Source organism: Paroedura picta, chromosome 13 (genome assembly GCF_049243985.1).
Source record: "Paroedura picta isolate Pp20150507F chromosome 13, Ppicta_v3.0, whole genome shotgun sequence".
Taxonomy (NCBI): Eukaryota; Metazoa; Chordata; class Lepidosauria; order Squamata; family Gekkonidae; genus Paroedura; species Paroedura picta.
In genome coordinates, this window is record NC_135381.1 from 38,754,566 (window position 1) to 38,781,882 (window position 27,317).

Consider the following 27,317-nt stretch of genomic DNA (forward strand, 5'->3'; position numbering starts at 1 on the left):
GGGAAAGGCCACTCAACCAAGGGAGAGAGGCAGCGTTGCTTCAATTGGCTGCAGCATGGGCAGGACAGGACAGGCAAGGGTGGGGCGGCTTTCTGGCCTTGGCCTCATCAGTGAGTCAGGGAAGGAGACTGGCTGCCTTCTCTGTTGTCTGTCCTCCCTCCCTGCAACCCCCACCCCAAAACTGAACAAGAAAGCAAGGAGGCCAACAAGCCCCTCACCCCACCCCACAGCCTCCCTTATTTGGCTTATTCCTCCTTTCTCCTTTCCAGTCCAGTCACTATCAATGGGCAGGGCAGGGAAAGACGAAGAGAAAGCAGGTTTAAAGGCTGGCTTTGAAGGCTAGGGGAGTGGAGAACTTGCTCTGGATGGCTGCAGTTTGCCTTCATCTTCTCCCCCTCCCTGCTCGTTTCTCAGGGGGCTGGGATCCCCCCTGCAGAGTTACTCACAAGCAGGTCTTATGGAAAGGATCCAAAGGTGGATCCCAAGGTGGTTTTCTCACAAGTATGTCACTGGGAGGGGGGGAACCTCTTCAGTCCTGGAAAAGAGAACTGCAGTTGGAGTGCGCTTTTTAAAATAGTTGCCCAGTAAATAGTTTTAAAAATCCAGCCTCCTTCTGGCATCTCCAGGATCTCCCCTACACTCTGCCCTCCCCAGTCCCCCCTCCCACAATCTCCAGGGGCATCCCGACCGGGAGCTGCAATTGCAAAAGGGCAATGCCGTCGCCTGCAGACGCCTGACCAGCAGAACAAGCGTCCTTCTTTCCGCCCTTCTGCTGGCTTGCTTTTCTTCTCTCTCCTTCCCACCTGGAGGTTGGCAACCCGGCCCTAGCCAGACTTTCTGCGAGAATGATGATGATGATTTTATTATTATTTATTAGATTTCTAGCCCGCCGTTCTCAAAAAGGCTTGCGGTGGGTTACAAAACGTGCATGAAACCCCCAATAAAATTACCCCCCAAAACAGTGCCATCTTAGTTGTAATAGTCCTCGCTGGTTATAATAAGGGAAGTTTTATGGGGTTTTAATTTGTTCTTTTGCTGTTGTAAACCGCTGTGAGTTTACCAGGGCACGGTATATAAATCCAAATCCATAAATAGAATCCACGAGAGAGAGAGAGAGAGAGAGAGAGAGAGAGTGCTCTCCCTAGCGCATGCGCCTCACCTCCCCTTCGCATCTCCCTCCCTCCGCGCGGAGCGTCTCCCGGCGGCTGTTCTGCGTCCTGCCGCCCCTCCCCCGCCGCGCCGCTCCTCCCGCGCGAGGCCCCGCCCCCTCCTAGGCACCTGCGACAGCAGCGGCGGCGGCGGCGGGGAGAAGAGGCGTCGGCGCAGCCATGGTGAAGATCGCGTTCCAGTCGCCCTTCGCCCACAAGGACGAGCCCAAGAAGGAGGCGGCCGAGGCCTTGGTGGCCGACAAGGTGCGGCGGCTGCGCCATGGGAGGGGGGAGGGGACGGGGGGGTGAGGGCCAGCGCCGCCATTTTGTGGCCGGGGGGAGAGGCAGCCCCCCCACGGCCCCTCTGGCGCCGCTCAAAATGGCGGCGGCGGCGGCGGGGAGATCAGCAGGGAGGCGCCTGGCCGGGCGCTGCGCCCCTCTGCTGATGGGGGTCGGCTGCAGCCGAGGGCAGGTTTCCGGGCCCCTCGCCTCGAGAGGGAAGGGAAGGGCGCCTGCTGTCGCTGGCCGTCTCTCTGGTGCGGGAGGGCAAGACAGAAATAGACATTTTTTAATTATTATTTTTCCCTAGCCAGTGCAGGGCAGGGGGTAATGACATTCAACCTCCAGATGTCCGTGGACTACAATTCCCATGAGCACCTGGCAGCCTGCCGTAGACATCTGGAGGGCCGCAGTTTGAATACCCCTGCATGAAACAAACATTCACGTTAGTTAAATAGCCATTGGGGCGGCGGGTGTGTGTGTGTTTGTGTGTTTCTGGGGTTTGCGAGGCAGATGTGACTGTGGTGGAAGAAATGGTACGTTCTAGTGATTAATAGATGCTAATATGCCTGGAGCAGAGGTGGATGAACCGGCTGCCCAGGTGTGCATTAACTGCGGTTGCTGTGAGCCCCTGCCAGCAGCATGCCACACTTGGCTCTCTGGACTTTCATGGACTACAGTTACCATAAGCCCCTGCCAGCAGCATGCCACACTTGGCTCTCTGGACTTTCATGGGCTACAGTTACCATGAGCCCCTGCCAGCAGCTTGTCAAACTTGGCTCTCCAGACATTCATGGACTACAGTTACCACAAGCCCCTGCCAGCAGCATGTCAAACTTGGCTCTCCAGACATTCATGGACTACAGTTACCAAGAGTTCTTGCCAGCAGCATGCAGACTCCAGCTGTAGTGGATTTTGGAGACTTGAAAGATGGGTGCTGGCCTGTTCAGTTAGCCATGTCAAGCACGTGGATGAACGTAACTGTCTGGTCCAAGCTGGGGTTTCCTTGACTGGAGTAAGGAACTGGGTGGTGTCACTGTAAATGCAACTTGATGGGGAACACAAGAGTTGCAAGAGATCCCTTCTGTTACAAGCCTTATTCTCCTGGCCCCCTGTCAAGGAGGGTGCATTTCTGAGTGACGCAGAAGAGTTGCTTGGAATTGCCCATGTTGGAGGAGAGTTTGGGGGGTAGTTACAGGGTATGTGAATTGCTGAGGTTTAGTGGAGGAGCTACAAAAGCTTAAACATTGAGCTTGTTCTAGACCTTCCCTTTTTTACTTCCCTAAAAGTGCTGAGTGCTTAAGGCTGTTTCAGGACATTTTTCTTGGAACTTCTGCCCTTTGGTTGTTGACAGTACTATATAGTTGGGTGTCCTATATTACTGTCCTACATTCTTAATCTGGCAATCCCAAACACAAACAAGCTAAAATCCTGGCAAACAAATACAGACAGACTTTATATCTTTACTATCTGTTGTATGTGTGGATTAGTGTGAAAAAAAATTGATTTAAAGGTGCAAGAACATGGCAAAATATGCAGGGAACGTCATCCTTGCTTTCCCTACCCCTTTCATGGTTCTTCATTCATGTGCAGACATATTTGGTTTATGAAGATAAAAATTAAAAGTATAAGATAGGTGCTTTGGGGTAATTTAAAAAAATAAATGGAGTTAATAGCATCTATGGGTGTGCATATATACATGTGTATATGTATGTATATTAACTTAAATCTCCCAAGGGCTCATGGGATTACTTATTGTAAAATTGGGAGGGGGGAATGTCCTAAACCAAAAAGTAGTATTTAATACTCTCATTTTGCAAACTATAATTTTACTAGGGGCAAAGCCCGTTACAACGGGCACTAGAGCTTGGTGGTGGGAAGAGGAAGGGGAGTTGTCCAGTCTGTAAGGGCATGGGGTTGAATGTGTGTTTTGTGTGGGAGGTTGTGGTGGCAAATGAGGGCATGGGTGTGGAGATATGGGTGTCAATAACCTGTGGTGTGGAATGCCTGTTGAGTGTGGGTCAGGACTGACCTTTGGAAATTGTGGCATAGTGGTTACAGATGAGCTTTCCAGAGCCATGCCTTCAGATACATGAAGGGCAAATCAGACTGGAGACTCTTCTTATGGGGAGATTACATGGGAACCAATTCCTCCCAGTTTTGTGTTCCAAGAGCAATGCAGGGGAGTCTGTGGGGATACTTGTGCTTTCCTTTTGTGGGGGGAGCTTTCCCCTTCTGCCAAACTGACAGAAAAGCTCATTCTCACTTAAAATAATGCTCTGGTCAGCCTTACTGCTGAAGATAAAAAACAGCCAAGCCATGTGTATGTCTTCTGTGCAACTCTGCAGGTTTGAGGCCTACTGCATAGGGTTATTGTGCAGATGAACCCTGTGTGGTAGGCCTCTACAGAGAGTTACTTGGCTGCCACCTCCCTCTAGCCACAAGGCCAGCTAGAGCAGTATTTTAAGTGAGAAGGGGCTTTTCTGTGTCCTCCCTGTCAACCAACGGTTAGGCAGAAGGGAAAAGCTTCCCCACCCCCAAAGGAAAGCACACCCATGCTCACAGACTCCCCTGTGTTGCTCTTGGAAATACCTCTCTTGCCTCAGGGACTGTTAGAGGCTCCTTCACAGCAGGCCTGAAGGGAGGGAGCACACTTGCCAGCCACCTGTCAGCTTTGTGAGGCGACATGAGCGCTTCCCGCCCTAAGGGAGAAAGGAGGACCCCCCCAGGCCCTGTCACCATCCAGGGGCAAAATGGCTGCGAGCTTGCCAGATTGCTCCGGGCTAGGGGGGGGCTGTGTCTCCTCCCTATTGGTCCAAAGTCTGGAGGCGGCTCCAGTCGCTTCGCACCTTCTGATTGGTCCAAAGATCAGACTGACCCTGCCCACTCTCCGCCCACCTAGGACTTATACAGCGAAGCTGTTCCAGATGAGTAAAATTTCTGGATGCAAACCCCATTGAATACAGAGCTAACTTCTGAGTAATCATGTATGGGATTGGGCTGTCAGTAATTGAACCTTGATAGACAGGCAGACATTTCCATGGCCCCTGTGAAACTAGACTTCGAACTGAATGAGTCTCTGGATTCAGGCACAGCATGCCTGAGTGGTATTAATGTGCACTTGAATAGACTTGATATTATATCCTGACACATTTCCTCTTCATGCACACACACCCCCTTTTTTTTTTATATATCCAGCCTGAGAAAGTTCTGGAAAGTTCAAAAAATGTCACAGTTTGGTGTCATATGGCTAGCCCAAATAAAATATATTGCATGGATTGTGTTCTTATTTGTAGTTTCTGCTTATCTTCGGGCCAACCATTCTAAGACATTTACATGGAAACAAGCGCTGAATGCACATCCATGTAGCGTTTTGGCCAGAGGCTTCCCTTAGCAAACTGGCAAGATAGAATCAGGTGCCGCCTCGTTTAACAGGAGTTTCATGCCAGTGAACCTTGTCTCATTTCCAGTTTGGCAGCTAGAGTGGTGACTATAAATATGTTTCAAATATCAGGTGGGAAAGATTCCAGTGTGCCACTGCAGAGGTGTTCTCTCTTATCCACGTTCATTTCAGACCTGATGTGTTGAACTGACTCTTGTTTCAGCCTCCTGTACATCTTTTGCAGCGAGTGCAAGATCTGCTCTCCCCCACTCACCCCCAAGTGTTTCCCAGTTCCTTTTCTTGAGGTTCTCAGATTCAGATTCTGAATCTGAAAATAATAATAAAAAAATCTGACATATCCAAGTAAAGGGTTTGAGAGACCTTTGCGTCTTAGAATCTGCTGCCCGTCAGACCAAAGTACCATGCAATCGTGGCAGACCTCTGCCCTCAGAATCTGTTCCAGTCTTATGTAAAGCAGAAAGGAATGCTGTATCCTTCCCTTGCACTAACACCCCCACCCTCAAAAAAAAATCAGGCTCTGAAAATGAGCTTGTGGGTGGCAGGAAAGGCCTGGGTGAAGGGACTGAGGTGGTTCAGCATGTGCCAGCCATGCCAGTGTTTTAATCGGACAGCATCAGGATTAAAAATGCATTTAATATTTAGCTTTAGTCGTGATCGGGTAGCACCAAGTGTGGAGGCGGAGATCTGTCAGATTCTTGGTCTCAGAATAGAACAGGTTCAGCACTGCTGGTGAGTGAGTGTAAGGCGGCTGGATGTGTTCAGACACGCACTTTGTTAATGCACTAATGAAATGCTGTAGGCTATTGCTTGAAAATACCAGTGGCTGCAATACCAATGGAGTTTTGACTGCCAGTTAATTTATGCACTCAGTCAATCGCATGCACTATGTAGACTTGAGTGCTTTCAGAGAAAAGCTGCTGAAGTACAAAATGCTAATGCAGGCAAGTTTTATCGGCTACAGACTTGTAGCCAAATATTGAGAAGTGAAACTTGTCTTGTGCACGAATAACACGTGCCATACTAAATGGATCTCCCAGGTATTTGTATTGGCATGTAGAAGCTGGTGGGGGAAAGGCTCTTCCTTTTGCCCGGTTCAGAGAAACATACATAGCATTTTGGGGAAATGGAAAAAAGTCAGGGGGCAGATATGCATTGTGACTGCTATTAAGCTACCGTATTTGCTGGCGTATAAGACGACCCCCCAACATTTCCACTCAAAATATAGAGTTTGTTACTTTACATTACAGTACTATGGGCAGCTATGTTTATCCCAACTGAAGTGCACCCGACGTATAGGACGACCCCCCCCACCCACTTGGAGGCATGTTTTTCATGGGAAAAACGTAGTCTTATACGCCAGCAAATACTGTATTTCAGATTTTCTGTGAATTAATTCATAGATCTTCTGGTGACTCATCTAGCTTGCCCAAGTTTAATGGCTGTTTGAATTTTGTCTTCTCACTTGGGGAATGGGATAAAAACCTCTCAAAAATAACAAGAGTATCTGTTAAGAGGATGACATAGCCATATAAAACTCAAAACTCTGAGACATCTTCACAGAATAATTTTTTGGTGTGACTTGCCAATTATGTCTCTTTAAACACCACATGGTGCAGAAAGGATAGGGCACTAATAAATCTAGGTTGTCTCAGGCACTGGATTTTTTTTTATGCTGTGTGGAACGGATATAACCACAAACACACACCATGCAGGAAATCAAAACTGCTGTATTTTCCTCCAAGACAATGCATGGAAGCTCATAAGTGTCTATAAGGCAGTCTTCAGTTTGAGTGAAACAGACAAATTAAACATTTCTATCTGCACAGTGTTTTACTGAGGCCAGTTATTTTGACTGATGTGAAAATAACTGTTTACTTTAAATATTTTAATCTTGCCCAGCCTTTTTCAACCTTGACTGTGGAGAAGCCCCTGAAATAATTTTTCAGTCTTGTGATGTCAGCTGGCCAGACGTGATGTCAGCTGGCTGTACCTCCCCACCACGACCCCCAGAATACATATCACCACTCCTGTGAACAGACAGGCTCAAGGAGGACTGAAAGTGGTTTAATCCAGGAGTAGGTGTGCAGGTCCCTTCCCCACCCAGGCCCAGAGACCATGACAGTACTCATGCTTGGGAGCAGAGAGAATAAAAACAGTCAGTTCCCTAGCTTGTGGCAGAGCCCATTAAGCCAGGAAGGGAAAGAACCCCTGCTTGGGAATCCCTGATCTAGCCACTTTCCACAAAGGCTCAAGGCAGCTAACAATAGACATGCTATCAAAGAATTAAACCAAAAGAACTGCACCTTACCTAAGTGTCTGACAACTAGGGTGGGTCCATGAGCACCACCAATCCTTTCATGTGGTCTACCAAAGGTGGATTCAGACCAGGTATGGTAGGCAGAGTATCCCCACCCCACCAAGCTTCTGCCATGCCAATAGTGTAGACCAGTGGTCCCCAACCTGCGGGCCGCGGCCCGGCGCCGGGCCGCGAAGGCCATGGCGCCGGGCCGCAGCTCCCTCTCCCCGCCCCCCCCCCGCAGTAAAAAACTTCGCAGGCCGCAAGCTTGCGGCCCGGGAAGCTACTTACTGCGGGAGGGCGGGAAGAGGGAATCAGGGCCGGGCTGCGCCCGTCCAGGCCGCGCCCGCGCGGCCCGATCCGCGGGCGTGGCTCGCGGGCGCGGCCCGATCAGCGGGCATGGCTCGCGGGCGCGGCCCGATCAGCGGGCATGGCTTCCAGGCGCGGCCCGATCCGCGGGCGCGGCTCGCGGGCGCGGCCGGGCGCGGCTCGATGCGCGGGCACAGCCCGCGGGTGCGGCTCGATGCGCGGGCGCGGCCCGAAGCGTGGGCATGGCCCACGCGGGCGCGGTCCCCGCGGGCGCGGCCCGATGCCCTGCCGGTCCCCAGCCTAATAAAGGTTGGGGACCACTGGTGTAGACTCTTGTCTTATCTGGATTTAGTTGCTTGTTCTTTATCACCTAAACCAGGCACTAGTTTAGCATACTAGAAATTCTAGTTCCTGCAAATGCTTCGGAATTCTGCCAGAATGCTGCATTTGTTTTGCTTGTGCTGCTTAGCTTTTTGATGTGCACTCTGTCCTCGCTTTGCATCAGCTTCAAAGGTCAAGTTACTTGTCATCCAGGCTGGCTGTGTACAGCTACAGCAGGTAGCTACACACAGGGAAAGGGTTCTCAATTGCTAGATGCCCGTGTTGCATTTCAGAGGGCCTGGACAGGTCCACAAAATAAACTTCTTTTGTGTTTTATATATCAGCTTGCCCTCAGTGTGGTATTGGTATAGTACGTGAGTTTGGAAAATGCCCAAACTTGCTAGATATGTACTTTTCTTTGGACTGCTAGGATCTTCTTTTGTGTTTGGACTTCTGCCAGCAGTCCTAACATTTACTGGCATTTATGGTTGCTTGAACAGTATTTTTCAGGTTCTAGAGAACTCTGGATGCTGATACAAGCCATGCTTGTTTAAATATCGTTGTGTAAGCCTTTCTTCAGTTTTATTTCTCAAGGTCATGCTGTTCTATTCTTGGGAAGAGGGTGAGAAAGAAAGGCATTTTTAGCGGTTTTATTTACCTGAAATTCACAAGTGAGGGTGAACGAAATCTAGCTTTAAAAAATCTGTTTTAATATGGTAGATTATTAAGCAGTGATAATTTAACGTAAAACGAAACCCTAAGAAAAGTCTTGAGTGTGCAATCTTGTAAAACTGAATTGGTGGATTTCTGTTGAACACATGGCGTGCTCTCTAACATTGAATGAAACTATTTTTCCTGTGTAGAAGTATGAGAGGACTGTGATCCAGCAAGACAGATGTTCTGTTCTACCTTAAGGGTATCAAATTAGGGCACAGGGACTGACGTGACCAGCTACTATCAGTGTTGAGAATCTAATCTTTGCATCCCAGATATGTCTTCACTAGGCTGTCCCAAGGAGCTTGCTAGAGTGATTTCATACTCCTATCTGCCCTCTTAGAAAAGTTTAAGAACAGCAACTTATACAGTTCTCAACTGCTGAATTTTGATGGTTCTGAACATGATGAACTTCCATGCACGATATGACACAGAACTTGCGGTCTACTATGTTTAGGAAGCTCAGGGATGAAATGTGTGTACTGGACTTCTTGAAGCATCTGGAATTGTGAACCCCAAGGTGGTATGTTGTAAACATATGGTGGGCTGTCATTTATCCCATAATTTACACACTGTACAGCACCTCTCATGGAATCTTAGAATATAGAGTTGGAAGGGATCTCATGGGTCATCTAGTCCAACCCCCTGCACTATGCTCACCCCCTGTACACTGATGCTCACTAAAAGCTGGTAGCATTACTAGCAGTGAAATAACAGCATTTGTTCTTACTATAAGGGGGAACAAACTGCCCAAAGCACTAGATTAAGAAAGTGACAGGAATTAACTCCTTAATTGTGGCATGTAGCCCCATGCTTAAGTATGTAAACATCAAGGTTAATAGAGCATTTACCTCGTTAAATTTCTTCTGGTTTTTAAATGATTTAACAATAAGCAAGTTATTGGATACATGGCTCCCATCAATTTGTGTGAATTGCAGTGTTTTATTAAGCTAGTAAGACATAGTTTTGATGTTTTAGTATTCCCCTTGCTGTAATTCAGTTAAGTTAATAGGGGCTGTTTACTCAATTATGTAGTTGAAAGGCTTTCAGATAGATCAGGGGTAGTCAAACTGCGGCCCTCCAGATGTCCATGAACTACAATTCCCATGAGCCCCTGCCAGCAAACCCTGGCAGGGGCTCATGGGAATTGTAGTCCACGGACATCTGGAGGGCTGCAGTTTGACTACCCCTAAGATAGATGATCAACTCCATGTTGTTTGATGCTAAGATGACTTAGTCGTTATTTCAAAGTCTTCCTAGAATGCATTTTGCCTGGTATTTTGTTTCTCACTTCGAAGAGAGGCTCTGCCTTTTGATTCAGGGTCACGTATAATTCCTTAGAACAGCTTCCCTTGAGATGGCAATGAACTTGGTTTTATTTCTTTTTTTTCCCATAGGATCCAGAGGTTGCAACTCACAGCCATGAAAGCTCCTCTGGAAGATGCCTGCTGACCCTGCTGGGTGTTGCGTTCATCTTAGCAGGAGTGGTGGTTGGTGGAGCCTGCATCTATAAGTACCTCATGCCAAGGGTAATGGAACAATTTATTTTGCTGGAGGAAGCTTGGCAAAACACACATAAGCAACTCAAAGCAAAACATGCCAAGAAATACAAGCCTTGATGTGATGGAATTGAGAATTTAAACTGTATCCCAGTCTGTGATCCTCCAAAGATACACACTGGTGAAGCATCATGAAACTTAATAGCAAATAACAAAGCAGATCTTCAAAACCACCTCACCTCTCCTGGCTCATTTTCATAGTCCAGTCTTTCTCAACTTTTGCATCATTGAGAAGCCCCTGGAATGTTCTTCAGGCTTTGGAAAACCCCAGAAGTGTTGTGCTCATGCAGAATAGGGATGGGAAGCACAGTTGTGTATTTGCCCCTCCCCACCCCCTCCAGGCCCTTCATCGGCCACTTTGGGAGCAGAGGGCAGGGCGATATAACCATATTATGATCACATCACCCGATACATGTTTTAACACGTTTTAAAAATATATAAATGATTAATTAACTCCCATCCCTTTAGGAAACCCTTCCAGGACTGTCGGGAAACTCCAGGGTTTCATGAAGCTCTGGTTGACAGAGCCTGGCATAGACTGTCGTGACATTTGCTACTTCTGGGATATTCTGAGGGCCAGAGTGGCCACAATTTATAGGATGTGTTCCTGGTGGACCCACTGTCTTGAGAGGGACTGCTGGCAGCCAGGAGGCTGTGTGATGCTGGCAGCTTTGCAGGTCTCATTCTGCTTCATCATGGTACAGGAGAAAGCACCATGTATGCTGAGACCCTGACCAGATCTAAGCTCTCTATCTGCACTGCTGCCTTAATAGCACTCTGTTGGCCACTGTGACATTCTTGTTTCTCACCCAGTCTGGTATCAAGACTGTGCAAAACCCACTTGGAAACTCTCAGGGCAGAGGTGTCTGTTCCCATTGCTTGTGCTGCTTCTTTCCCTCCTGTTTCATTTTTTTAAAATGAGATAAATTCACGTAGCACGTGACCAATTCCATAGTCTTCTCTTGAATTACATGTGGATTCTTTGTGCGGCTTTACATTTTAACAGCGTCCTAAGGTGACTCCTTTCATTTTAGCACAAGGTGTTCCATGGACAAATATGCTATGGAGCAGAAGACAATCCAGATAATGCTGCGGAGCCATACTTCCTGCCCATTGCTGAAGTCGCTGACATCCGGGAGGATGATAACATAGCAATCATCGATGTCCCGGTTCCAAAATTCTCTGACAGCGATCCTGCAGCTATTGTTCATGATTTCGACAGGGTGAGTATTTAACTGGCTTAACAGTATAAGACAGGGGTAGTCAAACTGCGGCCCTCCAGATATTCATGGACCACAATTCCCATGAGCCCCTGCCAGCATTTGCTGGCAGGGGCTTATGGGAATTGTAGTCCATGGACATCTAGCAGTCCCAGAACACTGGCAGCAACGTTCACAAAAAAAACAAACCTCTGCGCTGATTCAAGTGGGTGTCTGGGTTGGTCTGAAGCCGCAGAACGAAGATCAACAAAGTTTTATTCAAAGTATGAACTTTCACATGCACACGAAAGCTCATACCCTGAATAAAACTTTGTTGGTCTTAAAGATGCTCCTGGACTCTTAATTCTGTGCTTAGTCTTGGAGGAGAATTGGGCTTTGAAGAAGTTAAAGGAATCCTTGTGGAACATCCACAGAACTTGGCCCTCTAGACTAAACTCGGACAGCTTGTGCACCGAAAAGTTGTGCACCGAAATGTCAAGACACACGCTGGTCTTCATAATAAAATGAATCAGACTCCGGTAGCACTTTTAAGACCAACGAAGATTTAATCAAGGCGTGAGCTTTCGAAGAAGAAGAAGAGTTGGTTCTTATATGCCGCTTTTCTCTACCCAAAGGAGGCTCAAAGCGGCTTACAGTCGCCTTCCCTTTCCTCTCCCCACAACAGACACCCTGTGGGGTGGGTGAGGCTGAGAGAGCGCTGATATCACTGCCCGGTCAGAACAGCTTTATCAGTGCCGTGGCGAGCCCAGGGTCACCCAGCTGGCTGCACGTGGGGGAGTACAGAATCGAACCTGGCTTGCCAGATTAGAAGTCCGCACTCCTAACCACTACACCAAACTGGCTCTCTGACAGGGAATATATAGCAAAAATCATTTCTGTTACATCTTTGTCATAACCACATACAGCCAATGATAATCCTTTGTCAAAACAGCCAATGAATCCCCTAGAATTCAGTGCCTTTGATCTCTCTACCAACAACACTTTGGTTTCTCTTTGTAAAGTACACTGAATTCTGTGTAAAGTACACTGTCATGTAAGAAGATCATAGTCTGACGAAGGGTGCTTGCACCCGGAAGCTCACGCCTTGATTAAATCTTTGTTGGTCTTAAAGGTGCTACTGGACTCTGATTTTATGGTGCTACTTCAGACCGGCTACTCATTTGAAGTTGGTCTTCATAGTTGACTAGTCTTTGAATGTCCCTGGGCTGCTTTGCATACTCTCTGCTTGCCAAACACCAGAGGCACACCTGACTCTATAGGGCAGGTCTTGAGAGACATCCTTCGGCTTATGAGCCACCTCAAAAATGTAGGACCCAGACTTATTTTTCAGCAACCAGGGCTTTCTGTTTTAATGACCATGCTTTCTAACTATTGTTACCAACTGATCACTAAGCTCTAGAGTTTCTTGTTCTCCCCCACCCCCCATAAAACTTATAAAAAGCAGACTGGCATAGAAATAAATATGGTATACCCCTGGTCGTCATTGCAATGAGAAGCTAACCTCTAATCCAGGGGTAGTCAAAATGCGGCCCTCCAGATGTCCATGGACTACAATTCCCAGGAGCCCCCTGCCAGCGAATGCTGGCAGGGGGCTCCTGGGAATTGTAGTCCATGGACATCTGGAGGGCTGCAGTTTGACTACCCCTGCTCTAATACCTCACCAAAATAAGCATTCTATTGGGGGTGTATCTGGCTGGCTGCCCATCAACAGATCTGGTGTCACTGTAGGCCTAGCCCATACCCCTGGACCAGTTGTGCAAGAGAGCACATGTTGATGCTGAATAATATTGGGGAGAGAATTGTGCTCTGTGACATAGGGGCACAACTGTTCTTCCACGATAGCTACCCTGCTCTTGACCCAGGAGCAAAGAGGTCATCCACTGTAAGACTGACCCCTGTATCCCCATGTGGTAAGATCTAAAATCAGCAGCAGCACTGACCTGTCTTGGTCCAGGTGCCTTCATCAGTCAACTGTGCAGATAACCAAAGCTGTTTCTACCCTGTGGGCCACCAGAAACTGAACTGGACGCTTCATCTAGGAACGCTTGCAGTTGACCTGCAGCAGTCCACTCAGTTGCCTTTCACAGGAATGTTAAACGTGAGGCTGAGCGATAATTGGAGGGGTCCAGTGGATCAAGTCCGTGTAAAGACCAAAACACCACCTCCTTTAAGCTCTCTGGGAATGTCTCCGAAGATGGGAACAAGTTCACAGTCTCCCAGAGAGGCTTCCCAATCCTCTCATCATCTGCCTTCACCAGGATCCAAGGAGGCGTGTGGCCGGTCTCACCATAGCTGGCATCCTACCCACACCAGTCTGGTACACATTCCCACTCAGATGTTGCAGGAATAAAATACATTTAACCAGTAGATCCTTGTATGTCTTTTCCTCATAGCTTCTGACGGCCTACCTTGACCTCCAGCTGGGTAACTGTTACGTGATCCCTCTGAACACCTCCATTGTCATGCCACCACGGAACCTGATAGACCTCTTCGCAAAATTAGCAGTATGTATGATTTTTATCTCTCAAACCAGCCCCGGGTAAAAGAGAGTTGCTTCTCTGCAGAGGTAAAATCGCTTGTTCCCCTTGCTGCTGTAATCTGTATGCCATGGGCAATGCTTGGCTTTAACTTGAGGTTTCTGTGGCCTTCTGAGCACTCAGGAATTGCCTGGTATTGCTGAAACGATGTCTTATCAATTGTAATGTAGCTATAATAAAATAGGCCTGGTATCCAGAATGGCACAGGTGGTGCCTTTCTTTGAACAGGCTTGCCTGACAACTGTGCCTTGCATGTTTGTTTGCTTTTCAAGAGCAGTGTCCTTGCTAAGAATCAAAATGGCTCCTTCTGCTTTTTGATAGAACTTTCGGCTGCCTCACGTCAGATATTTCCATGAAGTTCTGTGTGCAGATGGAGAGTTCTATGTAGAGAGAGATTAATCTGAGCTGTGCTAGTTAAGCAGGGATCTGGCATTTATTTCTCTGACAGCTGTAGCTTTTTTTTCAGTTTCAGTCTCACTTAAAAGATGATTTGCAGGTGTTCTCGTGTTCAGAACATTTCTGTTTTAATACGATAATAGTGTAGATTTTGTCTCTTCTCCCATCCTTTTATTTTCCTTAGACTGGGTCCTATCTGCCTCAGACTTACCTTATTCGTGAAGAAATGGTGGTGACAGAAGAGATTGATAATGTGTCAGATCTGGGCATTTTCATTTATCAGCTCTGTGCAGGGAAGGAAACTTTCAGACTTCAACGTAGAGATAAGATATTGGGTGAGTATTTCAGGATGTCTGTTGGGCTTGACCCACCAGTAGAAATCGGAAGCTGAAAGTGGAATTTAGCCCTCTTACAGGAAGCCCACAAAAGAACATTGTGTTTTATCCAGCCAGCTTTTCTGCAGGACCCCTACAAGAAAAGGCTCCCTTAGATTACAAAACACTGGGATATGCCAGAGTTTGTCTCTTGTAGCCCTTCCTTGCATATCCAGGGAATTGCTAATCGCCACTGTAGGATGGTAGATGGATTCCCTCCAGGCCAGGCTGGATTCTGGAGATTTTTGGTGGTGGGGCGGTCACTAGGGCATGAAATTGGGGTCACTGTGGGTAGGCAGGAAGTTGTGAGTTCCTGCATTGTGCAGAGAGTTGGACTAGATGACCCTGAAGCACCCTTCCAACTCTGTGGTTCTATGACTGTGCTGGGGATCACAGAACTTGTATGAACAAAAGCCATCTATGGGTGGGGAGACAATAACATTGCATTTGATCTGTCCCACAGCACCTGGGCAAGGGAGCTTTTGATTATTTCCTTATAGTGCTACACTGTGGTTGCTCCCATTATAAGAACAGGGAAAGATGACACTGGAGTACAGAAACGAAGGATGTAGCTACACTTCTCTGCTTCCCCACAGAATTTTGGGAACTGTTAGTTTGTAAATTAAATTCAAGATCCCAAGTGCTGCTGCCCCTGACCTTTACAGATCTGTGCTTCCGGGTTCATGAGAGGGCATCTGTTAAAACAAGTTCCTGGCAGGTGTAGATTAATGATACATAGAGCAGTAGGCAGACGGAGAGTGCTTAAGACACGGAGGCTTCTAGTCTGGCAAGACAGGTTCTGACAGTTCTGCTCTCACAGTCCTGTCCTGCCAGAGCTCTCTCAGCCTCACCTCCCTCTCAGTTTGTCTGTTGTGGGGAGAGGAGGGGAAGGCAAATATAAGCCACTTTGAGACTCGTCAGGCAGCGAAAGGCAGAGTATAAAAAAAACCAACTCTTCATTTTAGGGGAGAACACATGCAAGTCTCTCTGGTGTATATTCACCTCAGTTGTTTCCGTTTTTTTTTTCTCTTTTCTCAGGTCTCCAAAAGCGCTCTGCTGAGAAGTGCCACTCAATCCGGCACTTTGAAAATGAGTTTGTTGTGGAAACCAAGATCTGTCAGCAGTGAAAAAAGGCAGGCTGGAACGTGACAAATCTCGCGTCTTCAGTGAGAAGTCCAAGCTTCACAGTTTAAACTTCAGAATTAAAAAAAAAAGTGCAGTGATAATCAAAAGCCTTATGCTTTTTTGTGCATTGCTTAGATTTAAGAAAGGGGGGGGAGGCACATTCCAAAGTCACCGTGTTATGTTGTTGTTGGGGAGGGGGGCGCACTTTGGACCCGTGGTGTTGCTCACTTTTCCTGATAATCAGGAATGTTTCAGGGTTTTTTAAAAGCAGAAAAACTCCCTATATAAACAGTGCCCAATTCCTGCATACGGCTGTAGCCTAATCATCAGCTGACTTCACAACATGACACTAACTTTATTAATCCATGATTTGCACAGTTTTTGAATAGCTTGACTAATAGCTCTGCACTCTGTCTCCTGATAGGAAAGACCACGCCGAGATGTCTAAGGTTTATTTGAACTTCCTGTGTGAAGCATGTAAATTTAACCTTGGTAATCAGCAGTTAGCTTGGCTTTTTTAAATTCCATTTTGTGCAATTACTGTATTGAACTTGTATGTATATTTGGAACCTTTCCTGAACTTACCTTACGATCTCTTCTCTTTGTTTTCTTTTCTTTTTGTTTTGGAGATACTTAGTTCTATCTTGGTACAGTTAGTCTTTAAAGCTTTCATGGCTTTTTTTGTTGTTGTTGTTTTTTTTTGGTTGATATCTTAAAACTGGTGTAACCTTTGATTACCAGCATATGTAACTACAGCCTGGACCAACTATCGATGTTTCTGTAGCTGTAAACTCCCTCCCAGGCTACATTTTTTTTAGATCAGAACTTTTTATGAGCAAGAAGATTTAAGAGTTGTTGTTAAGTGCCGTCAAGGATCGGCCTTGTGGAGGACTGCGGTGCAAGACAGTAAAGGGATTGCTAGAGAGCTGCTAAGCGGAGTGTTTTATAAGGGAATTTATATATCACACGAATCCTGCATCCCTCTAATAAATGTTTCTCTAAGACTATCGTAGTGGCCTCCCTTCTTGATGCGAGCTTGGGGCTCATGGAGAAGGCTTAGTCACAATGCCGTGTTTCTAGCCTGTTGCTCCTGTACACAGAAAATATTTGAGCTATTGGTATCTGTGGAAGACCAGAAAAAGACTTGTGGTTAGTTGCAAAGTCATGTCCGACCCATCGCGACCCCATGGACAATGATCCTCCAGGCCTTCCTGTCCTCTACCATTCCCCGAAGTCCATTTAAGCTCGCACCGACTGCTTCAGTGACTCCAGCCAGCCACCTCATTCTCTGTCATCCCCTTCTTCTTTTGCCCTCAATCGTTCCCAGCATTAGGCTCTTCTCCAGGGAGTCCTTCTCATGAGCTGGCCAAAGTATTTTGAGGCCCATTCCGCATAAGGACCAATGTTGCCAATTGGTCCCTGAAAGCGGAAACACTATTTTTAAAGGTGCAATTCAGCGTTATGCATATCTGCCTTTGTAGTGGAATCCAGTAGCGTTTCAATAGTTTCCCACAAGTTTCCAGTCTCACCAAAAATCGCTATCCAGGAAGCGATTATTTCTGTGCTTTGTCCCACCCCTGGCCGTCAATCAAACGAACAGCCAATGGGCGGCCGTTATGCTCCCGAAAAGCCCCTTTCCCTTTAAGCACAGTTTTTTTTAAATAAGAAAAACACACGTTGTAATGAATATGCCTTGATTCCTTGATTCCTCCTAACGTAGAGACCCATCTAGCTGGCAGCTGGCGTGTGAGCTGTCGATTCATTGTTGCCACACTCCCCTGAGTGAAAAAAAATCCCCCCCCCCCCGTGCATGGGCGCAATTTTTGGCCGAAAATAAAGGGAACTTGCAAACGGGGCTGTGTTGTGCTTGGTGACTTGAGGGGAGCTTTAAGGCAGCTCTGTGGAGGGACTGTAGCCGGAGAAGCCTCACTGGGTGAATGAAGGCTCGCCAGTTCGTTGCTTTCTGCTCACTACGAGAAAAAAAAAATGATCGCTTCGCCGGAAGTTCGGAGGAGAGAGCCAGGGGGAGGGACTTGGCTGGAACCGCAACAATGGGAACGCACAGGTCTTTTTCACTACTGTTGCAGATTGTTTGCAAGAGTGTAGCGCTTTTCGGAGTGTGAATTCACTTTTCTAGATTTCCCTTTAAGCGCTACAACGAATCGCTTTTTGCGGATCGGTTTCAGGAGTGTGGCAGATTGTGTGCGACGTCGTGCATAACTGCAAATTAGTAGCGTTTACAATTTGGAAGCCTTTTGTAACATTGAAGTCGTGCGGAATGGACCTGAGTTTCGTCTTCAGGATCTGGCCTTCTAAATAGCAGTCAGGGCTAATCTCTAGGATTGACTGGTTTGTTCGCCTTAGTCTTGTCCAGTACCAGAGTTCAAAAGCCTCGATTTTCTGATGCTCGGTCTTCCTTATAGTCCAACTTTCACAGCCATACATTGCAACTGGGAAGACCATTGCCTTGACTCGAGGCACTTTTGTCGGCAGGGTGATGTCTCTGCTTTTTATTAGAAGAAAAACTAGAATGTGATTTTTCCAGAATACAGTCTAGTTTCTGGTTCTCGATCAGGAGATATGCTTGAAAGTTTTTGGGAAACGTTAGAATCTTGGAAGTGGAGGCTAGATAGCATTTCTAGCAACTGAGGGCCTCTTGTTGTTATTCTATTTATTATATTTCTATGCTGCCCTCCCATGAAGCTCGGAAAACAACACAGTGTTGCAGCAGAAAAATGTTTTAAGTATTTCCCTAAAAGATCCCTATGAGCCTCTTGTGGCGCAGAGTGGTAAGGCAGCAGATATGCAGTCTGAAAGCTCTGCCCATGAGGCTGGGAGTTCGATCCCAGCAGCCGGCTCAAGGTTGACTCAGCCTTCCATCCTTCCGAGGTCGGTAAAATGAGTACCCAGCTTGCTGGGAGGTAAACGGTAATGACTGGGGAAGGCACTAGCAAACCACCCCATATTGAGTCTGCCATGAAAACGCTGGAGGGCGTCACCCCAAGGGTCAGACATGACCCGGTGCTTGCACAGGGGACACCTTTACCTTTAAAAGATCCCTATTAGAAGACAATTCAGACCGTCCTCAATTCCAAATCAACTCAGACTGAATCGATTAATCTGAAACACCTATGGTGTAGTTTTGATTTAGGGTAATTGAGACCAATGGTGCCATTCAAGTCCGTATCCCAGGTAAGTTGGATACATTCTTAAAGAGACAATAGCATTTGTCCACTAGATGGTGCAAGAAACCAAATAAAGTCGATGTAAAACGTGTTTTGTACTGGGTAATGGATGCAAACCAACAATCAAGCTTGCCACAGGGATAAACAGGAAGCATCTTTATAATTTGTATCATGCTCATGCCTGCCTATGGCCAGCCCTGGAGAACCAGTGGGGTGTAGCAGTTGCAGCATGGGACTAGAAAACCCAGTTCCATAGAAGCTTGCTGGATGATTTTGACCGGAGCCTCACCTACCTTATAGGGTTGTTCTGGAGATAAAATGGAGGGGAGAACAACATACGCTCTTTATACCTGCATTGAGCCAAAAAACTATAAAGTCGTGAAATCCCTATAGTAGTGAACACCTAAGGCTGAAAAGGAAGGTTTGCCATGCCACAAAAAGCAACGCCACCTGCTGCAGTTTTGTAGACTTTTCTGAATCACTTGAATATCCTGTGACCATGATTCTCCTACGTGGATCAGAGAACCATGGCCCACTTCCCATTTATAAAAGATTTCGTTAGAAAACAAGGTTTATTTAGCACAGCACAGAGTTAAGCAAAAGATATCAAAAGAAGCTGGATGACACGCAGTCCTTCTGTCCCTCTGGTACACATACCATCCCTGATGCTAACTACAGGGCAGGCACCTTTGCTTAAAGAGCTTCCAGCGTCTCCTTGCCTTGCTCACATGTCCAAGATGGCTGCTCACCTCACAAGAGTAGGCTCCTTCCCTGGTGATCAGCAGGCAAAGACCAACAGCCGAAGCCCCCCAAAAGATCCTGTGTTCAGAATCAGATATACTCTCCTGTCCCCTCTCACAGGAAGCCCTTCACCTAGGAATCCCAGGAAGGAGAAGCTCTCCCTCCCCCCCCCTCCAGGTACCTGCTACCTGGCCAGATGAAAACGTGAAAGGGGAGGTGAACAGGGGCTTAGCAGCCCCTTCTTCCTCAGCCTAGAGGGAAAAAACCTGTCCCTTTGAAAGAGCAATGGAGGCATTTCCTCACAAGCTGGTTGCCCACAGCCTGGCCTTCCTCCCAGGGTGGTTGTGAAGATAAAATGGAGGGAGACCTGTTTCTGCTTTCCTCAGCTGCTTGCAGCAAGACTGGGAGAAACATACAGTAGAGATGGTAACAGGCCTAGAAGCTGAAGGGCTGCCTGGGAAGGGAGATTTGTGCTTTGGGAGGGGTGGGTGGGGAACCAGTAGCTGCGCAAAGTGACATGTGCGTGGTAAAGGGTCTAGTGTGGTTTGTGCAAGGGGAAAACCCCAGTGCAGGAGGTGGGTGGGAGAGCTATGCTGTGAGATTTAGGATGACTGCCAGCCGCTTGCTCTGAAACAAACTAGATTTTTCCTACTCTCCTCTGCAGCAGCGAGCCAAGTTGGGTAATTTTTTTTTTCCCCTCACCGACCAACTCGTCAGACCTACTTCTCAAATAGCCTTGTGATGCAAGCCAGGTTATAAATATCTGCGGGCTACTAACTTTTTCCTTTCTCTGGTTTGCAATAAAGTATAGCTTTGAACCAGGGCCTGTTCTGAAATCAGGGCTTTACCGGGCACACAATAGATAATGCACTTTCAATGCACTTTAGGAGTAGATTTTCCTGTTCCGCACAGGAAAATCCAGCTGCCAAAGCACACTGAAAGTGCATTATGCTATGTGTGCGGAATGGGCCCCGGTATGGAGAGCTGCTTTTCCAGATCCTCCTGGGTGGGGGCTATGAAAAGCATCCAGAGTCATGTTCTGAGGTTTAGTGCAGTATAGGTTGAATCTCGTCTGCACAGTGAACTCACTGCCCCCCCTCACCTTCAATCGAGGCAGTGTATTCTTGGTGCTTGTGGGGGGTGGAAGGGCTTCTGGAGGGCAACATCTGGGTGGGCAACATCTGGGTTTGGGCCACTGTGTGACATGTATTTTAGGGGTGGGTGGGCCACTGGCCTGATCCAACATGGTTTCTCTTATGGTCTTGATATGGGGTAAGGTTAGATAGATAGATACAAAAAGCCTTTATTGGCGTAAAAAACAATACAGGTAAGGAGATACAAAATGGTACAATTATAAGAGTCAGGCAGAGTTACTCAATTTTGTTAAAAACAGGGAGTTAATACTAAAAACCTTTGCTAAAAATTTTGCAATGCGGGCAGTCCGCTCGGGATCCTTGCTATCAAGTAGTTTATTGATCGCTGCTGTTTCGTTACTATGGAGTTGAAGGGTAAGGTTAATCCTTACCTTACAGGTTTGGTGTGCGGTGAAACAGTCAGAGTACCTGATTGTTTTCTAATGCCACTCATCCAAGCTGAGGGCAGCGCCGTTCCTGAGCGACCATCGGCCAGCCCTACTTCACAGGGTTGTTGTGAGGATTAAGTGGAGGAAGACGGATCGTCCGCTTGGATGGGTGATGCAAAAAATGCATGAATGTGTCTAGCGGGTATATATAAATACCGGTATACTGATTTGCATCTACAAGGCAAGAACGGTTATTCTCCTCAAAGATCAAAGGGGTGGGGGTGCATACTCACTGGAGCTCAGGTTCCCATTTAGCCTGAAGGAAACGAGAAGCATTAGAAAGTCCTTGATGCCATTTATACATAATTGATGCAAAAATAAGCCTTTATTTTAACTAGAACTGGTGTCAGACTGTGTGTTTGTGTTTCTGTGTGTGCAATTTTATCCCCAGTGAGGAGAACTAGGCTCAGAAACCCAGATTTTGTCCATTTGGGCAATTTGAGAACATCTGTAGTGCCCGTTTGGTGTGGTATTTAAGAGCAGCAGCTTCTAATTTGGCAAACTGGATTTGATTCCACGCTCCCCCACATGCAGCCAACTGAGTGAACTTGGGCTCATCACAGCCCTGATAGCGCTGTTCTCACAGAGCAGTAATATGAGGGCTCTCTCAGCCCCTCGTCCCTCACAGGGTACTTGTAGGGAGAAGAAGAGAAGGCTTTGAGACTTCAGGCAGTGAAAAGCAGGGTATAAAAACAAACTGTTCTACAAATTTGGAGACAGCAGCTCCAAAAGCCCAGTGACCTGAAACTTCCAGCTTGATGTCTGTTAATACAGACTCCTCACACACCGCAACCATCCTGAGCAAGCTCAGATGAACCTTTTTAGATGTCTGCAAGGCTTAGAATTATAGAATCGTAGAATCAGACAATCATACAATCATAGAAACAGAGTTGGAAGGGGCCACACAGGCCATCAACGCAGGATCAGCCCAAAGCATCCTAAAGCATCCAAGAAAAGTGTGTATCCAACCTTTGCTTGAAGACTGCCAGTGAGGGGGAGCTCACCACCTCCTTAGGCAGCCTATTCCACTGCTGAACTACTCTGACTGTGAAATTTTTTTTCATGATATCTAGCCTATATCATTGTACTTGTAGTTTAAACCCATTACTGCGTGTCCTTTCCTCTGCAGCCAATGGGAACAGCATCCTGCCCTCCTCCAAATGACAACCTTTCAAATGCTTAAAGAGAGCTATCATGTCCCCTCTCAACCTCCTTTTCTCCAGGCTGAATATTCCCAAGTCCCTCAACCTATCTTCATAGGGCTTGGTCCCTTGGCCCCAGATCATCCTCGTCGCTCTCCTCTGTACTCTTTCAATTTTATCTATGTCTTTCTTGAAGTGAGGCCTCCAGAACTGCACACAGTACTCCAGGTGTGGTATGACCAGTGCCGTATACAATGGGACTATGACATATTGTGATTTTGATGTGATGCCCCTGTTGATACAGCCCAAAATGGCATTTGCCTTTTTTACCACTGCATCACACTGCCTGCTCATGTTTAGTTTACAATCCACAAGTACCCCGAGGTCTCGTTCACACACAGTGTTACCTAGAAGTGTATCCCCCATCCAGTAGGTATATTTTTCATTTTTCTGACCCAGATGCAGAACTTTACATTTATCTTTATTAAATTGCATTTTGTTCGCATTTGCCCATTTTTCCATTGTGTTCAGATCTCATTGAACACTGTCTCTTTCTTCTGGAGAATTTGCCAGTCCTCCCAATTTGGTGTCATCTGCAAACTTGATGAGTAGTCCCTTTACCCCCTCATCTAGATCATTAATCAATATGTTAAAAAGTACCGGGCCGAGCACCGAGCCCTGAGGTACCCTGCTACTCACCTCCCTCCAGTCTGATGAAACACCATTGACAACAACTCTTTAAGTGCGGTTCTCTAACCAATTCCCTATCCACGTAACTATCTGAAATTCCAGATTGCAGTCCTTCAATTTATCAAAACATCATGAGGAACCTTAAAAGCTTTACTAAAATCCAAGTAAACAACATCAACCGGATTTCCACAATCCAGCAAATCTGCTACTTGGTCAAAGAAGGAAACCAGGTTGGTCTGACAGGACCTGTTGGAGACAAATCCATGCTGACTTCCATGGATCACCAAATTGTCCTCCAGATGTTTGCAGAACGCTCCCTTTAATATCTGCTCCACAACAGAGGTCAGACCGACTGGTCTGTAGTTTCCCGGGTCATCCTTCCTCCCCTTTTTGAAGATCGGAATAACGTTTGCTCTCTTCCAGTTCTTCCAGGTCTTCTCATGAGTTCTGAACCGCCTACATGGTGTGACCCTAAGAACATAAGAGAAGACTTGTTGGATCCGGCCAGTGGCCCATCCAACACTGTGTCTCCCAGTGGCCAAAATCCAGATGTTTCAGGGCTGGAGCAGTGTATAACAAGTTGTTAATGACTCTGTCCCCTCTCCTTAAGAATCCTCTATGGCCAGATATGCGGGTCAAGAGAGGCCCACGGTCATATAGTCTGAACTCAGGATGTCCTCAAATTTTGGAAGTTGTCTAGCATGATTCAAACACCTCCCCCCCCCCGGTTTGTTTCTTCCTTTGTGAGAAAGGAAACTGCGGGGTGTATTTTCTCATCCGTTTCCTTCTCATTTAATGTCATTCCGTTTCAGTTAAAATTAACACCCCTACCCCTCCCAGTTACTTTCACATGGTATAACATATAATGGGTGTGAAATGGCACAAGGGAAACAATGCAAATGCTGATGATGTTTGCAACGCAGAAGAAACGACAATGGTCTTCTCTGGTTTGTGTGTTGTTGCCCCACTAACCTTCAGGGCTGCTTTGACTGACTCCTTTATCACTCCTGGTGTGACCCTTCTGAAGTTGGAAGAGGTCAACCATCCCACCTAGGGTGTACCATTCCAGCTCAATGAGTGAGGACCTCTTTTGTATGCACAAACTCTCTGGTTCAGTCCTTGAGATCTGTAGGCGAAAGGATCAAGCAATAGACTCGGAACCCTGGAGAGATGTGACCCAATAGAAGTCTTTCTCAACCAAGTTTTTCTGAAACCCTGGGGTTTCTTGATGCCTTGGAAGGGTTTCCTGAATGGGTGGGAGTTAATTAATTTGTAATTTTAACATTCATTGAGTGATTAGACCATATATGGTCATGTTGACTCACCACTCCCTCCCAAACTGGCCAATGGTGGACCTGGAGGGGTTGGGCCCTGTGTGGGCACGTACGCAACTATGCTTCCCCACCATATTCTGCACGATCGAGCTACTTCTGGGGTTTTTTGAAGCCTGAAGTTTTTTGAAGTATGTTTTCAGGGGTTTCTATGGTAAAACAGTTGAGAAAGGCTGGGATACACACACCTGACATAAGTAGTGTCTGAGTCATGGGTCACATGAGAACACAGCTGTCCACGAAGAAGAAGAAGAAGAAGAAGAAGAAGAAGAAGAAGAAGAAGAAGAAGAAGAAGAAGAAGAAGAAGAAGAAGAAGAAGAAGAAGAAGAAGAAGAAGAAGAAGAAGAAGAAGAAGAAGAAGAAGAAGAAGAAGAAGAGTTGGTTCTTATATGGGTGCCATTTGAGAAGGGGAGAAGTCTAGGTAGGCCATAATGCCACAGAGACAACCCTCTAAAACAGCTATTGTCTCCAAGATCCTCTGTAATAGCAGGGCATCTCCGGGTGCCAGCTGGAGGATGTCAACTCCATTTATTTTGCTACCACTCATCAACATGGCTACTTCCAGGGCGGGGTGGTTTGGAAGGAGTCCCGTCTCATGAAGCCCTACAGCGCAGGAATTTCAGGAGTGGGTGGGTGGGGCCGCAATACATTCCAGAGCCGCCGTGAAACATCTTAATTAGTTCCTCCTCCCTTTTTTCTTCACTTTCCAAATTCTTTCCCCGTTCTTTTTCTATTGCGTACCATGGTTAATAGGGACAGATTCAAATGGGTCACCATGTTGGTCTGCAGCAGCACAATAAAAATCAGAGCCCAGTCAGGCACCTTTCAGACCAACAAAGATTTATTCAAGGCGGGAGCTTTCAAGTGCAGTCTGAGGAAGATTGCTTGCCCTCGAAAGCTCACACCCAGAATAAATCTTTGTTGGTCTGAAAGGTGCCTGGCTGGGCTCTGATTCTATCATGGTTAACAGGGTTCCAGGATTCCAGAGATGCAACAAGTTGCTTTTTCTGTTATTTCTTTCATTGGGCACGGCCTTGTGGGCATGGCTTTGGATTCCCAGTGGGCACCAGTCTTTCTCCCGCCCCCCTTCCCAATGCAGGGGACTGCCCTCCAGGAGGCCGGGGCGCCAGGCGTTTTAGGGCAGGTCGTGCGGGGCGTGGTGGCTGCACGTTTGAGCGGCCGCCTCCCTCTGGCCGCTACCAGCTGCCGTTCTGTGGCTGCAGAGAAGCGGAGGCAGTTCCTCTTGTTTCCTGGCACCTTTTGCGGTTTGCCGCTTGCCAGCAGCAGCTTCGGGCAGCAGAAGAGAAACGGGCGCGATCCGAATTAGGAAGGATATCATGCGCGCACACACACACGCCCCCTGCAATGGCAGCTCCTCTACAGACAGCAGAGATCAGTTCCCCTGGAGAGAATGGCTGCTTTGGAAGAAGGACTCTGGAACTGTACCCCGCTGAGGTCGCTGCCTTCCCCAGCCTCCACCCTCAAAGAGCCAGGGGGTTCCCCACCTGGAACTGTCCACCCTGTTTGCCCATCCCCAACCCCTAATGCTGGGGGAGGGAGGGGGGTTCTGATAGCCCTAATCCGACTGTAGGTAGTCAAGGATTGAATTTACTCTGTGGTGTCATTGAGGTAGCAAAAACCACATGCCTCGCTATAGGAAGGGCAGTGGTACTTGTGAAAAGGATCGGGGGGGGGGGGGAGTCTTAGTAGACCAGACACTGAACATGAGTCAGCAATGTGACTCAGTAGCTTTAAAGGCAAATGGGATTTTGGGCTGTATTCGAAGAAGTATAGCGTCCAGACCTCACTTGCTGTGTTCAGTTTTGGTCACCCCAACTGAAGAAAGGTGTAAAGAAACTGGCACTTGTCCAGAGGAGGGATACGAAGATGGTGAGGGGTGTGTAGACCAAGTCGTATGAAGACAGTTTGAGGGAGCTTGGTCTGTTTAGCCTGGAGAGAAGGTGACTAAGAGGTGATATGATAACCATCTTCAAATACTTGAGGGGCTGTCATATAGAAGATGGAGCAGAGTTGCTTTCTGTTGTTCCAGAGGGTCAGACCAATGAGTTGAAATTAATTCAAAAGAATTTTTGGCTAACTGTCCAGAAGAAGTTCCTGACAGAGCGGTTCCTCGGTGGAACAGGCTTCCTTGGAAAGTGGTAGTTAGTCCTTCTTTGGAAGATTTTAAGCAGAGGTTAGATAGTCATCTGACAGAAATTTTATGAACTTAGGCAGATTGTGAGTGGGTGGGCAGGGAGGGATGTTCCAGTGTTTGTCTCTTGTGGCCCTTCCTTGCAGACCAAGAGAATTGCTGATTTCCACTGTGGGATGGTAGGTGAATTTCCTCCAGGCCAGGCTGGAGTTTGGAGATTTTTAGTGGTGGGGGGGAATCACTTGAGCATGAAATTGGAGTCACTGTGGGTAGGCAGGTAGTTGTGAGTTCCTGCACTGAACAGGGGGTTGGACCGGATGACCATGGAGGTCACTTCTAACTTTATGATTCTATGTGTGCTACACAAATTCAGTGTTGTGGGGGACAATTTTGAAAATGGCCAAGCTGCAAATTCAGACCAGTCATCACTGGGAAATTCCTAGATATTTGGTGGTTCTACTGTAGCCATTTTTTCAATAGGGGCAAATGTAAAATTCTGCATTTAGGTAGGAAAAACCAAATACACCAATATAAGATGGGGGAGACTTGTCTTGGCAGTCGCATGTGCGAAAAGGATCTTGGAGTCTTAATAGACCATACATTAGATTCAAATGGGTAGCCAGGTTGGTCTGAAGTAGCACAATAAAATCAGAGTCCAGGGGCATCCTTAAGACCCACAAAGATTTAGTCAAGTCTTGCACTCGAAAGCTCACACCCTGAATAAATCTTTGTTGGTCTTAAAGGTGCTACTGGGCTCTGATTTTATTAGACCATACATTGAACACGAGTCAGCAGTGTGACTCAGTGGCTAAA

The 27,317-nt window shown here is 47.0% G+C and overlaps 1 protein-coding gene across 1 annotated transcript; it reads left to right on the top strand.

Moving 5' to 3' along the window:
• Positions 1-1,234: 1,234 nt before the first annotated feature.
• ITM2A (integral membrane protein 2A) lies at positions 1,235-16,686 on the top strand. Its single transcript, XM_077307258.1, has 6 exons — positions 1,235-1,412; positions 9,868-9,999; positions 11,064-11,252; positions 13,643-13,753; positions 14,367-14,517; positions 15,595-16,686. The coding sequence occupies exons 1-6, from the start codon at positions 1,329-1,331 to the stop codon at positions 15,681-15,683; spliced, it is 756 nt and encodes a 251-aa protein (XP_077163373.1). The 5' UTR covers positions 1,235-1,328; the 3' UTR covers positions 15,684-16,686.
• The last annotated feature ends 10,631 nt before the right edge of the window (positions 16,687-27,317 follow it).

What these genes read in the sequence shown, in the direction of transcription:
- ITM2A (XM_077307258.1), top strand. Translation starts at nt 1,329, where the DNA reads ATGGTGAAGATCGCGTTCCAGTCGCCCTTCGCCCACAAGGACGAGCCC. An exon ending in TTGTTCATGATTTCGACAGG is followed by an intron (nt 11,253 to 13,642) that starts GTGAGTATTTAA and finishes TTTTCCTCATAG; the next exon opens with CTTCTGACGGCCTACCTTGA. An exon ending in ACGTAGAGATAAGATATTGG is followed by an intron (nt 14,518 to 15,594) that starts GTGAGTATTTCA and finishes CTCTTTTCTCAG; the next exon opens with GTCTCCAAAAGCGCTCTGCT.